The sequence below is a fragment of the Mytilus edulis genome, chromosome 1, assembly GCF_963676685.1.
Source record: "Mytilus edulis chromosome 1, xbMytEdul2.2, whole genome shotgun sequence".
Taxonomy (NCBI): domain Eukaryota; kingdom Metazoa; phylum Mollusca; class Bivalvia; order Mytilida; family Mytilidae; genus Mytilus; species Mytilus edulis.
Window position 1 is genome coordinate 29,924,742 of NC_092344.1, and position 15,144 is coordinate 29,939,885.

Sequence of the window (15,144 nt, forward strand, 5' to 3'; positions counted from 1 at the left end):
TAAAACCTAAATTTTAATACTATTTATAAATCTTTCTTGACAATATAGTCCCACAACAGTGGTCAATAAACCATAACTACCTACATATATATCACCATAACAAAATGATTTTATGAATTGGGACGTGGGCTGTCCACTAGTGGGTCAGTCTTGTCATATTTAACATTAATTACGGCCATTTCTTGTTGACCTGTCATACCCAATACACCATAAAAATGTCCCACACGTCATTGAGAATGAGTTGCAATTTTCTGGATATTTATTTTAATATATAAGACAAAATAATCACCTCTGTAAGTCTCTGACTGAAGCATCAGCATGGTGGCGCCTATGAAGTTCTAACTGCTCCTCAAAGACTTTGACGGTTTCTTTAAATGCATCTAAAGCTTGATGTTTTAACTGAAGTTCTTGATTGAGTTTTGAATGTTGTTCATAATGTTTATCATATTCAGCCATCTTTTTGAGGTAGTCTTTGTGAACTTGCTGCAATTTTTGTACTTCCTGCGAGACATCTGTATATACCTGTAATTTAACATGTATAGTTATAGCTTACAGGTAAAACACAGCTTTTTCTTCTCACTTAAACATAAATTATTTATGAAATTAACTCACACATAATTATAAAGACTTTATACAATGAATCATTAGTTCTTAAAGGCAAACAATGAACTATGTATATTTAGTACTTTACAAAACCTATATTTACTAAGAACAAATTTGAGATCACACAAACACATCATGAATTCTACTTAATTGCCATGCCATAAAGAGAATCTTTGGTCTGTGAATAATGTTTAAGCACAATACATACTGTCATAAAACTATAAAACATTTGACACCTATCTTGGAATACTAATTTATAATTTTATAACAGTAAACAAATAACGCCTCCACTTTCCAAACATAAATCATTATCAATCTACACTATATTTCTCAAGTTTTTGTGGTTTAGGAGACATTCTACTTTATACACTGAGTGGCCTTTTTATTGAGACGACAAGTATTTAGATGTGTAGTACCTTCAGGCAATATTATCTTGGAAGTAAACTTTCTATGCACTCTTTCTTACATGATATATCCACATTAAAGACCTGACTGTGACTATGAGATGAAGAGCAGCATTTAAAGCACTTTTGCTTTTTGTGGTTTTTTGCTTTAAATGTACTGAATTTGTGTCATGGATGGTTTTTTTATTAGTTTTAAAACCATCCAATACAATTCTAAAATTCATCTAAATTATGTACCCATACAAAATCAGACTGAACCTGTATAGAAACTAGTCTGTATGCAAATTTCATAACCTTTCACCTTTGACCCAGCCCAAGGTCACAGATATGCATTCAACTGTGAACTTCCTTTTTACATTAAATGAAAGTGACACTATGGATCTACTACAATCTCCCTTACCCATACAACATGTATAATATACTTTCCCATTTCAATCCCCCTCACTAAACGAAAATGACACTATGGATCTACAACAATCTCCCTTACCCATACAATATACATTCCCACTACAATCCCCATGACTAAATAAACTTACGGGATTAATATTTCTGGACACTTTGTGAAGTAGCCTGATGTTTAACGTCTTGTTATATATTGCTAATGAATTATGCTTGTAATGTTCTATTAATTCCACAACAGAATCAAAATTCAAAGGTTCTACAAATCCATATTTTCCATCTTTATGATAAATTTTAATCAATTTGTTTGTTCCACCTTTGCGTAAAGTTAATGTGTAGTCGCCAGGTGATGTTGCATCCCTCACTAAGAAAGTACCGTCGGGTTTATCACGTAAGTGTTCGTTCACTTCCTCCCGAGAAATATTTCCCCAGTACCAGTCTGCTTCACGTAACTGTTCTTCAGGGCTAATTGAAGTGTCAATCACTGATCTCGCCACAGATGTATTTTCTGGTCTAGGTGGCACTGGTGGAGCCAGTGGGGGTGTAGTTTCACCCCAGTTGCCATTTTTTAACATTTCCTCAATAATGTCTATGTGTAATTTTGTATTGTCCACGATTTCTCTGTAATGAAAACAACATAATCAAGCTCTGAACTAGGAAGTGATAACTCGACAAAAATCAATATCGTATGTGTACATCTAATCCTACTAAATCTGTGTGCATACGTTTATCATGTAAATATTGTGTATGATACAAACATTTAATCCATTATCTTAGTTCTGTCAGAGGCTCCATAGAGGGTAAAATATTTAACATGTAAGTTCTGTATTGACTATTATGATACAGACGAGTAAACAATGAAATTATACAGAGAAATATGGTGTTTTGCCTCAAGGTATTGTAATTTTAATATTACATGTATCAATTGACAGAAAGTGAAACCGTATGCATTAATTTACATACTGGACATCTTCCAAAGGTAACACTTGTTGACCACAAAACCACAAATTATCATTGGTGATAAGTATTGTAAATAATAAACCAAAAGCAAATACCAATCATATGCCTAAAAACTGAAGTAATTTTCCCCCTAATTTATATTATAATAAATCGGTCAGCTAAAGAGAACTGTATTGATTTTAAGATGTTTTATGTTGTCAGAGAACCATTAAATTTGTCCAACCAAATAATTGTACTTTGGTGAACCCCTATAAATAGCTTTACTCCTTCATAGACTTAAACAGGAAAAAATACAGTAATGCAGCATTAATAACAATTGAGAGGGTTTTCCTTCTAAAGGTTTAAGAGCTTAATTATATTAAAACTGAACACAGATTGACATTTAAACAGAGATTACCAACATTAAGGGTGATTGATTTAGGTTCAATGTCTGATTTAAGTTGAACATCCTGTCAAACAGAATTGCATATAACATATATATACCTTAACCGTTTTCTGCACATACAAACAAATTAATATTCTGATTTACAACAATGCTTTAGATGTATGGTAGAAATGAGGTTTCAAATATTGGCAATACAAATAATGGGATACTTAATCTGATACAAATTCATTACATTTTCCCACCCACTGAATTCTTAACCGATTTAACTACAAATCATTTTCATCTTATTGGTCATGGTATAAACCAACTCCCCTTCTACATTGATTATCAATTTAACAAACTGATGTTTAACATATAAGTGCTAACAAACTTGAAACAACTGGCAGAAAAGAACAAACATTTCAATTTTGAAATGAAAATTATGATTCACTAAATATGTTTCAAGCCTCATCAGTTTCATGACAAATTTTAAATAGGGAAATTGCAAAAGTAGAAAAATTTGAACGTACTGAGCCACACGATCTGTACTGATATTAAAAGCACTTTTAACATTGGTACATGTGACCTGATTTTATTCTAATATTAACTTGCTTCTATCATTATCCAATAATAAAACTCATTAAACTTTTTACGCATTATTTACAATGATTTCAAATTAGCTTCCATAAATACATAAATTTGTGAATCTCATAAAATATGAGAGCGTACATTAGGTTTTATCCTTTTAAAAGATTGTATCTTTATAGTGATTTTAAAGCTGACTATATTTTAATAGGGTTATATAAATATAATTAAACCAATGAGGCTATATAGCATGATAATCGGACCATCTATTTTATATTTCAGTGCATTTAACTTAATATCATACCACATCTCCTTATTTTTATATTACATAAAATATTTTTGAACATTTTATCCTTTCATTTATTATATTAAATCTGACTTTAACACCACCCACCTCATGATTATACTGGGTTAAGCGTGTAACCTTTATATTACAAAAAAATGTTGTCATGGAAACTTGAAATTCTGCTACCATTCCAACAAGTTGACATTTTGATTATGGGCTATGCAAATCTGAGGAAATGTCAATTGCTATGGAACTGCTCATTTCATCCTACACGACTGACACAAAAACCTTTCTAAGAAGTTAATCGATAACTTACATGATTTTCTCCCATGGAGGACGCAGAAGTATATGACAAAACACATGTGACAGTTTATCTAGGCCGTCTGACGTTCCAGATTCATGTTGAATTCTCCAAAGTCGTATAAAATGACCCATGAGAAAATGTAACGTAGACTTGTGTGGTTGTGGTAATTGGGTTGTGAGATCAATTAGGTTTTTAGAGTGTTCTCCACTTTCTGTAATCAAATCAAAATAATATGATTAGAACAAACAAAAAAGTCATTTTACTTAAAGATTACTCACAATTCAATTATTTTCTGGTTAATACATGTACATGCATGCTGTTCGGTGTGAGCCAAGACCTTACTTTGACCTATAATGGTTTACTTTTACAAATTGTGACTTGGATGGAAAGTTGTCTTATTGACACTCATACCACATCTTCTTATATCTATACATTATTTTTTTCAAATATGACATTACCTTGGAAATATCTTTACAGTACAAAAAATATCTATGTATGTACAGTTATTTGTAGACCTCTGTTATTATCTATGTATGTACAGTTATTTGTAGACCTCTGTTATTATCTATGTATGTACAGTTATTTGTAGACCTCTGTTATTATCTATGTATGTACAGTTATTTGTAGACCTCTGTTATTATCTATGTATGTACAGTTATTTGTAGACCTCTGTTATTATCTATGTATGTACATTTACTTGTAGACCTCTGTTATTATCTATGTATGTACAGTTATTTGTAGACCTCTGTTATTATCTATGTATGTACAGTTATTTGTAGACCTCTGTTATTATCTATGTATGTACATTTACTTGTAGACCTCTGTTATTATCTATGTATGTACAGTTACTTGTAGACCTCTGTTATTATCTATGTATGTACAGTTATTTGTAGACCTCTGTTATTATCTATGTATGTACAGTTATTTGTAGACCTCTGTTATTATCTATGTATGTACATTTATTTGTAGACCTCTGTTATTATCTATGTATGTACAGTTATTTGTAGACCTCTGTTATTATCTATGTATGTACAGTTATTTGTAGACCTCTGTTGTTATCTATTGATTGATACTGACACCACATGAGATGAAATAAATTCTACGATATGTAATATTATATATGTACTTACTTGCTGCTGTGATGAAGTTATCATAAAATTCTACGGGGATCACTGGATTGGGTAGTTCCCGTAGATATTTCTTTAAAACTCCCGCCACACAATGTACATTAAACTGAGACAAATTAACTTGTGATGGCTCTGTAGCTGAAAAAAATTAAAAAACAGGTTTAGGAAATGGCTTTTTTTTTCTATTAAAAATTAAAACACCAATAAATAAACCTCTTTTCCTTCATATCATTTAGAACAACACCATCAGTTATCAATCACTTGATATTCCATCAAGAATTTCAAAAAAAAAGTCATAAGTTATATTTTTTTTAAAGGATGAATACATTATGTTCATTGGTTTCCATACACTGTGTTTAATGATATGAAATGTACAAAGTTTACAAAGGCGACAGTAATTGATGTGTATGTAACATGTGACTGGCATTTACACCAGTACTTGTCAAATATGGGCCATGATTGAGTTAGCTCCCCTACCATGGGCTATACAAACCTAATGACAAACATTTGCATAAAATAATAATATTTGATCAGAATGACCAGAGTTATATTTTGATAGGATACATTAATTGCTGTTTTATTCCAGACACCTGAGACATTTATATACTAACTTATGAATAATGTCACTTAATTATTTTACACAAAAATCTGTTATATCAAAATTCTGTTATATCATGCAGTTGGTATAGGTTTGAAATGTTTGCTAACTTTTATCATGTGTTATATTTTCCTTGCATACTTTCCAATTAAAAAAAAATGATCATAATTACAAATTTATTTAAAAACAGTATGAAGCTCTTTTTTCCCCATTGAAATCATAAAAATTTCATAAACAAAACAAGATATCCAAATATCCTGTTGATACTAAAAACAGTCAAAATAAGTCTATGAACTGAAAAATAATTAATTGACCAATATATTCCCTGAACAAAAAAATTCTTAAAGATCTATCTTAAAAAGTTCATTTTAGGTCTAATAAACTTGATGGAAACTAAGAAAGGACAATGTAATAAGCTGATTAAAATACCTCAAGGCTTTTTGTAAATTAGCTTTTATAACATCATCTTGTCTCATAAGAAAGAAATAAATCCCTTATGTATCTATATTTGGTCTCATTAGTACAATTCTTGGCAGTTTCTGTGTAATTACTTAGATTTTGCGGGGAAAGTATTAAATATATTTTTTCCGTTTTACAAGTGTACTAGAAATGTTTAACCCTGGACTATTAACAGATCTTTGATATGAGATGTCAATCGTGTTAACTTAAAACAATAGAGAGGGGGAAACATTTATCATAATACAGTTACCGTATATAAATCTCAGATCAAGAGATTAAACATTTAATTATTTAAAATATTAAATTTTTATTTTTGAAACAAAGAGATTCCTATGAATTCATTTTTTTTACCATTTAAACTGATTTGCTTGGAGTCATAAACAATAATATTATATTTTATTGCCATATTACGAACTTTAATTTGACAAATTCTTTCTGAAATCATTTTTTTTAACAGAGCAATTTATATAGTGTCATTTTACAACTTATAACTTAACTCAGTGACTTTTATTGCATATTTTGAATGATTGGGGAACTTAAAACAGTAGTTTGCCATCTACCTTTTAAAAAACATGTCATTTATTAGTTGCCAATTTGTTTTGTGCTGCACACAACTTCCTGATTTACAGTTATCAATAAATAATACATCCAAAACGTTTCAAATTATTTGTGTTCATCATCTTCAAACAAGTGACATATTGAATTAAATTTATTTATAAAAAAATGTTCACTTTTTGTCACATATCCTATAATATAATCTGTTTTTAGAAAGAGGTGACAGAGGGATATTCCAAATAAATATATATGTGACACTGAGAAATCCAAGCTAGAGGTGGGTGTCAAGTTATATTTTTCTACAGAGAAATGTTTGTGTAATTCTAAAATCCCCTCTATCAAAAGAGGTGACACTATTTTCAAACTGAATTCCTAAAGCAAAATATATGTTTTTTATGGAATGGGGTGTAATGAAATCATTTTACATCACTTTATAAAATCAGCCTTCCAAAACACGATTATTTTTATTTTTTTTGGCAAGGAATAAGAGAATGCTTATTACACAAAACATAAAAATTTGACAAATAAGCTAAGCAAAATAATATGAGTGTATTTGTGTTTGACTTGTGGAATAAATAACTCACCCATATTCAACTGGACTTTTATAGCATTAACTTCTTCTGACTTGGCATACATTCTATATACACTTAATGCTTCGGTTTCTGAAAGAGAAACAGTGACGTCATGTACTTTAATCTGACAATGTGTACTCTTAACTGATCTATTTCTAGTGGATATCATACTGATACATTGGGCTCAAATTATCCTTTCCATCATTTTCAATTAAATACACTAACGTGCCACTATTTTTAACATTCATATGTGAATATCAGATTTCTCTATTTGATGCTTTTTTTTTACATTAATATATGAATATTTTATTTAACTTTTTAATCATCTTAAAAATTTGTGTGGGTCGATTCCTCACAGATTCTTACATAGGGCCAACAGATGTCAAACTTTCTTACATATTTCACCGGTTATTTTCATATCAATACACTATTTTTCATTTTGATGTTACGTAATAAAGAGAAGCCATTAAAATGAACAGATATTTTCACTTCATTTAACTAACGAAATAAGGTCAAATCAACAACACAAAGAACAGTTCTCTACACAGGGTATCAAATGGTATATATGAGTACATGTACTTACGATGATTTTCACACCATTTTTCAATTTCCTCCGTACATTTAGAAATAACCCATGGGGTTTCTGTGTTATTTTTTCCTATTTCTTCTGTTAAATCTTCTCCAAATACTGAGTCTATAAATGTAAGAAAGAATTAATAATAATACCTATATATAATTACCTCCCCTTTGACCAGTGGTCAAGTCATTTGTCACAAACATATTGCAAGTTTGTTGATCAGTAATTTCAATACATATACTACTATTTTCAAAATAAAATGCAACAAAGAAAACAATATATTGACTTTTTATTATATTCAAATTGTTTAAAATATATCTAAATTGAAAATACTGAGTTAAAGAATTAAAGAACACCACTACTTTATATCATATTTTATGAAAATTTTATTGCAGATTTTATTCAGATAAAAGTCTAGAAATAAAATCATCTTCTTCTATGTATTAAATAAATTGAGATAATTTTACAAAAGCAAAGATAAAAAAGACTGGCTCCCTTACTACCTACTGGGTCATTGCTATTCTAGAACTGACATAATAAGAGTTAATGCTTTACAAGTGGTTTTAAAACATGAGGTAAAGTGAACATTAACTTACTAATAGTAAAACTGGGTCGTCTTAATCTCTCTATCTTTGGCACGCTGCACTCAGATTGCCTTGATGAAGAACAGTAGCGATGACAGCACATTCCACACTCTGGAAAATTAAGATGAAGTTTTCATTAATTATGCCGGTCAAAATCATTGTGTTTAAAAACAAAGGAAGCAATGCGTTTAAAATGAATGCTATGGATTCAGTATTAATAGCTAGATACCAATTTCGGTAGATTGTTGGGTAAAGGTGAACCACAATTTAAATGTTCAAAGTGAAAATTTTCAGTATGTTTGTATGAAGACTTTTGTAAAACCATGATATCAAATATTCATGAACATACAATTATTCATCAATCATCAAAAAATGGCACCCACCAAATAAACAAAATTAAAGTTTTAAAGTAACTAATGTTTAAACATGGTATGAGTACAAATTACAAGTGTAAATATATTTCCCTAAATCTTCGTGATTTCTACACTCAATGAAATTAAATTTCAATTTGAGGAGAAAACATCAAATGACTTTCAGTTCAGTGGCTGGATGTTTGTTTATTGTGTATTTATTACATCATAATTGTGTGGTGTCAGCATGTAATATTTAGTTGGTCGATTTGAGAACATCAAATACACCATTTTAAAATAGTTAAGAACTTATGCACTTATGATTAAACAGACACATTACAGTACAATGTATTTCTATTTCTAGCAAAAGAGAAAAAAAATTAACATTGTTATATAACAAAGAAATTTGTCTATAAGTAAACGAAAACCTGCCAAATAAAAAAGCTTTTAGTTATAAATCAAGATTTAAAGTAGAACCTGTCAGTTTATTTTGAGATAATGTGGATGTACAATGAAAAACTGGCATTCTTAATGAAATTAATTATAAGGAATTTAACTGTCTGGAAGGAAATATGATCCTTCTTTTCCTACAACTTGAGCTAAAATTAACATCTTTTTATTTCTGATAGCATATGGATGACTTCTGTGAAGACTTTTACCAAGAGAAGTAGGTGAAACTGAGCTTATAATATATTACACGTACTCCACAAAATCTTATTTCGAGCAAATTTTTTTGATTGTCATATTTGATTGTGAGTGTGTGTTATTTCTTGATTTTGAGTGTGTGGTATTTCAATGTTTGTTAATAACAACATAAAACAATAGAAAAGTTGCATAACATTGTATAAGATAAAAGTGAGGATATTGAACTGGTACCCACCTCTACACTGTAGACCTTGGCTTATTAAACCATACAGAAACTTATCACATAAGTGACATCTCTGCATGGAAGGGAAACTATATTCGGAAAACCTGTGTTCTGATGCTGCTCCATCTGCTGAAAATACAAGCAAAAATATTTCAAATCTACATCAAGTTTAATTCAAATCTACATCAAGTTTAATTCAAATCTACATCAAGTTTAATTCAAATCTACACCAAATTTAATTCAAATCTACATCCAATATTATTCAAATCTACATCAAATTTTATTCAAATCTACAAATTTAATTCAAATTATTCACGAAGGATTAGGTACAAACAAACAAGAACGTGTTTTAAGAGTTTATTATTTCTATAGAGTAAACGTGGAAGCTTACAGTTTGTCATGATTCACTCCAAAAAGTGCCAATAAACTTTAAGACATGAAAAAATAGAGTAGATATTTAGGGAAACCCTAAACAGAAGATTTTTATTTTTTTTATTTTTGCCCTAGTTAAAACATAAGTGTCAGAATGAGTAGGATAAAGTTTAAGAATATGTACAAGACTTGTGATTTAGTGAGACAAACTATTTAATCTTATCATAAAATGAAACACATGTTCAAAATGATTTATGAGAATTTTTTTTTTAAGAAATGCATCAGCCTAAATTATCAAAGACTAAAAACTTCCTGTGTGTTCTGAACAAAAAAAACGCAAAAACTTTAAAATCTCTTCTTCATAAATTCATCGTATGTATTCTTGACATCTTTCAACATAGGTAAACAAAGGGAATATTTTAATACAATTAAAAATATTGTAACGATAAAAACAAAATGGTACTGTCATTCCCAAATGTTAACAAATTAAACCGCAGAGACCGATTACATGTACATTTCATACATTCTGTTTAAAACATAAAATGTGCCGCAAGCCAAAATTGTCCAATAAAATAAACATGCATGAGAAGACAAGATACCTCAAACATGAAAGGTTTGGACAAGGAATTAAATACACATTTTTAGATTCTTTAATTTAAATGCATTACAATTGTGGTTTAAGTTTTCTTTTATGGTAATTACGTTTTATGTAATAAATTCTAAAAGCATAGTTAATTACCTACTACTATTTTATAGTTTGAGACTATTTCTATTTAAAAGTTTAACATTTTGTTAGAACTTCATTCGAAGTTGATGCTTTATTAAAATATAAGTGCACTGTTAAAATCTTATATTAGTTTTTGAAAGATTATCTCATGCCAATTTAATCCAATACAACTTTGATATAATTAATGCTATTAATTCTTATCTACATGTATATATATTTAATTTCAACGTTGCCTGTGTATCTTATTTCAATGAAGACAATTTTAACGCACAAGCTTTCCCCCTTGCTCTAATATGAATACGAAAATATAGAATTTGGTGATTTATCCCCACCCCCTTTTTTCATGATTTATTTTCTGCAATATATATATATATAGTACCTACCTTCCATTTCAACAATCTGACCTGATAATGGGAGTGAAGAAGCATAAGGTCGCTGTGAATAAAAGTCACAAAGATTAGATCCTACATTTTGACAACCACATGTTTGTATGGAAGAAGAGAATTCGTACATTTTCGTTAAATCCCATGAACAGGTCACTGAATTGGACATCAAACAATGAATGTGTTAATATGGTCAAATTCTGCAGTGGCGACATAAAAATTTCTATCCCCAAACTTTGGCAATTCACAAAATAATGAATAGTTTTAATCTAAAATTCCATTAAAATAAACTATAACTGTAATGAAATCCATTAATTTAAATCACTCTAACATATCCATTGTATTTCACTAATAAAATTCTACATATTGCACAGTAATTTAGTTGAGTAAATCCTTGATTGTTAAAACACTTGTGTTCAGTTAGACAGCCCTGTGCTCTACTGAGATAGATTTGTTCCAATGAACACACATTTAGGTCAGGCTAATCAGTCAACCAACCAAATGCTTAACCCAGAAACAAGCTTGGCAAACATCCAAACCTTTATAACATCATGTCAGCTTTAATAATGGCTGGCAGGAGGTTTTACCTGTTGAGAAGTAATATGACCACAATGGCCTAGAAAAAACTATTGGACATATTGGATTTATGTGTGATATACACCTATACACTGACACACACTAATGTGTAGCTGTTAGACAGAAAATTATTGAGGATTTATGTAGGTCACCAGATAAAAAGAAAATGTGTAAAAATAGGCATGTGTCAAATGATATAAATCTATTGGGAGTGAAATATAGATTAACATAAAAAAAGACACTCCTTTGCGCAAAAAACATTATGTGTTTATAAAATGTACTTGATAATAATATTCTGTATTGCTGATAAGAAGGAAATTTAAAAGTTTAGTCACATAAAAAAACATATCAAATATGTTATCTGAGGATTCAATTTATGTATTTTTTTTTTAAATAAAAAAATCAATACTTAGAAAAACAGATCAAATCTTTACAGAATGAACACACATTTTGACATAGAACACTCCACAGCCACAGGAAAAAAAGGGGTGATTTTTTCTTGATTGATCATTCATTTTCAACTGTTTTTGCTACACCAGCTGGCTTTTTTTTTCATGTGAAATTTTGTTTTTAAAACATTTATTCATGTGCATTGTTTATTTTTAGTTCCTACCTTGCCAAAGTTATTTATTTTTCAAAATCCTTCTGCCTGTCAAGTTTACTTAAAATTAATTAAATTTCACAAACAACTGTGCACGAGTGTAGCAGCACTTGATATCACCCCCTCCCCGACTTTTCCCCACCCTCCTCATTTTGGCCAAAAAATAATATTGAAATTGCAACATGACAATAAAAACAGACAACAAAATTCTAGATTATAGATGGGGTTTTTTTCTTTATTTTTGTCTCAAATCAATCAATCTGAAAGGCCAGGGAAGGGGATAAATGAAAAAGAGGGGGTTTAAAATTTCTTTGCCATATTTTTATGTTAGAGACAGATTTTTTTTAATTAAATTTTTAAATGCAAACATGATGGATGTGGATCCAAATTTTTATGAACATAGGGAGAAAATCCATATGCCACCCAATTTTATAGGTGGAAGATTATAAAAGATAAAAGAGAGACCGTCAGTACTGCTGACAGCCTTCTTAATAATTATGAAATTTTCACTGAAAAGTATGGTGACATTATTGTGATCCTGTAATTATAGAAAAATTGACTAGGGTTAAAAATAGGATAACTCCTCTTTATTTCCATATAAAATGGCCTAGTTTGAATGTAATACCACTACAATTAATGTTGGCGCCTAACAGATCATCAATCTAGTGGAAAACAGACTTGTAATTTAGCAAATTGTCAATCAGTGAGGGGTCATAATTGACTATATGTCAGTCTGACTAAAAATAGAAACTTTAAAGGTAGAGGAGTTTTATTTTAATAAACAGCAGAGATAGAATTAATTTGATGAGTTGCCAATAATGAGGTATAATGGGACTAGATTTTAGTGTAAGGATACATACAGGAAAAAAGCACAGTTCAATGTTCTCCTTAATATATTCTTGTTACCCAATACTTAATTACAAGCTTGACAGCTTTCATTACTGTATTACTTTGAGGAGAAATGTAAGAAATATTGGGACAGATGCAGTTTTCTTTCTTATTGAAATAGGTAATCCCTTAAAACAGTTTTTTTCTCAATTGTGTATGTATGTAAAAATCTTGATGTAGGTATATAAGTGCTGTAAGAACTAGTATGCTCAGCACGACTTGTATTCACATCAAAATAGTCCCATTTGAACCCTTTTTTTTTAAAAAATAAATACAATTTGAGGCTCAGGTGAGCCAAGTTATAATTATTTGGCTTTTATCAGAAAATTGATCAGTTTTAGAATAAAATAAAAAAAATAACAAGTCTGCATAAAACTGCCAAAACGACTCATTTAAAGTGGATATGGTAATCTATAATCACACATCCTAAAATCAATTAGGCCCTTCACATTATCCTGAAATTAGTTTTTAAAAAGTAAAAAAAAATGTATCATTGTGAATTTGTCTAGAAGTGTTACACAATGAATGAGAAATTGAGCATTAATCCATTGTCAAAAATAAATGGATTTACAACGAACAAAAATCAGCTTAACATTTTCACAGGTTGTTGCAACAGATTAAAAATGCTTTTTTTTCACATTGGTATCTGCCTGAGGCCGCCAGGGGACAGTGTTTTTCTTACTGATCTTACCCCTATTATAGTCTGTACTTGACACCAAAAGAATAACACAGGTCAATTTGACCTCATTGACAAGTTCGTTTCAAAAGATAAATATGGAACAACTGACACAAACAACTCTCTAATCCTTTTAGATTCAAGATTCTCGATTCGAAGCATATTATCATCAGCACAACAGGGCAAGAGAGCAAAAAAGCTTTTGGATCTAAAGAGACCTTATCATAAGACCTCAAATCAGAATAATCTGTACAAAGTCCAATTTATCTAATAACTGGTAAGTAAAGTGTCTTTGTTTATTTTACTTATATAGAACATAAAGAGAGAAATTAAAGTTTAAGAAGACTAATATCTGAGTAGTCTCAGATCAGTACTTAGTGTCTTTTTGTTGTTGGGATGTACAAGTTACCAGGCCACATCGACTCTTGTGTTTTTGTTAGATGTATTTCTATTTGATTAAATCTGAGTCTTACTGATTTTATAGTTTGTTCTTATATTGTACTATTACACCACTATGGCACGCCATTTTTATATTTATTCAAATTTGAAGATATCTTATTTATTTAACAAGATATTTTATTAAGTATTAAGATATCTTTAATTTTTATAAGATATCTCTATTAGTCTATAAGATATCTCTATAAGTTAATAAGATATCTCTATAAGTTAATAAGATATCTCTAAAAGTTTATAAGCTATCTCTATTAGTTTATAAGATATCTCTATAAGTTAATAAGATATCTCTATTAATTAATAAGATATCTTATAAAGTATATAAGATATCTTATTTCTTTATAAAGATATCTTTTAAATACATACTTTATAAGATAACTTATTAATTAATAGAGATATCTTATAAACTAATAGAGATATCTTATTAATTAATAGAGATATCTTATAAACTAATAGAGATATCTTATAAACTAATATAGATATCTTATTAAGCTATGGAGATATCTTATTAAGTAAATAAGATATCTCTTTTATAAAATATAAAAGATATCTTATATAGTTAATAAGATATCTTATAAATTAATAAAGATATCTTATATTTTAAATAAGATATCTTATATATTTAATAAGATATCTTATATATTTAATAAGATATCTTTATAAACATTTTAATAAGATATCTTATTTAATATATAAGATATCTTATTTAATAAATCAGATATCTCAATTAATATATAAGATATCTCATTTTGTTATTAAGATATCTCAATTAGTTTATAAGATATCTTATTTAACTAAATAAGATATCTTGAAATTGAATAAATATAATAACGGCGTGCCATACACCACTGTCCTAGGTTAATGGGGAGGGTT

The 15,144-nt window shown here is 29.2% G+C and overlaps 1 protein-coding gene across 6 annotated transcripts in view; it reads right to left on the reverse strand.

Moving 5' to 3' along the window:
- The window catches only part of LOC139511393 (phosphatidylinositol 3-kinase regulatory subunit alpha-like), a 139,845-nt gene that overhangs the window by 5,481 nt on the left and 119,220 nt on the right, over positions 1-15,144 (reverse strand). For 4 of the 6 annotated variants that reach the window (XM_071298104.1, XM_071298097.1, XM_071298112.1 and 1 more), the window contains exons 8-16: positions 11,078-11,129; positions 9,608-9,724; positions 8,390-8,488; positions 7,800-7,910; positions 7,229-7,306; positions 5,036-5,170; positions 3,918-4,116; positions 1,544-2,027; positions 290-522 (exon numbers count right to left, since the gene is read on the reverse strand). In XM_071298104.1, the coding sequence (XP_071154205.1) occupies positions 290-522; positions 1,544-2,027; positions 3,918-4,116; positions 5,036-5,170; positions 7,229-7,306; positions 7,800-7,910; positions 8,390-8,488; positions 9,608-9,724; positions 11,078-11,129 (1,508 nt within the window). The remainder of the gene's footprint in view (positions 1-289; positions 523-1,543; positions 2,028-3,917; positions 4,117-5,035; positions 5,171-7,228; positions 7,307-7,799; positions 7,911-8,389; positions 8,489-9,607; positions 9,725-11,077; positions 11,130-15,144) is intronic. The other 2 variants (XM_071298137.1, XM_071298129.1) reach the window with 1 other exon arrangement.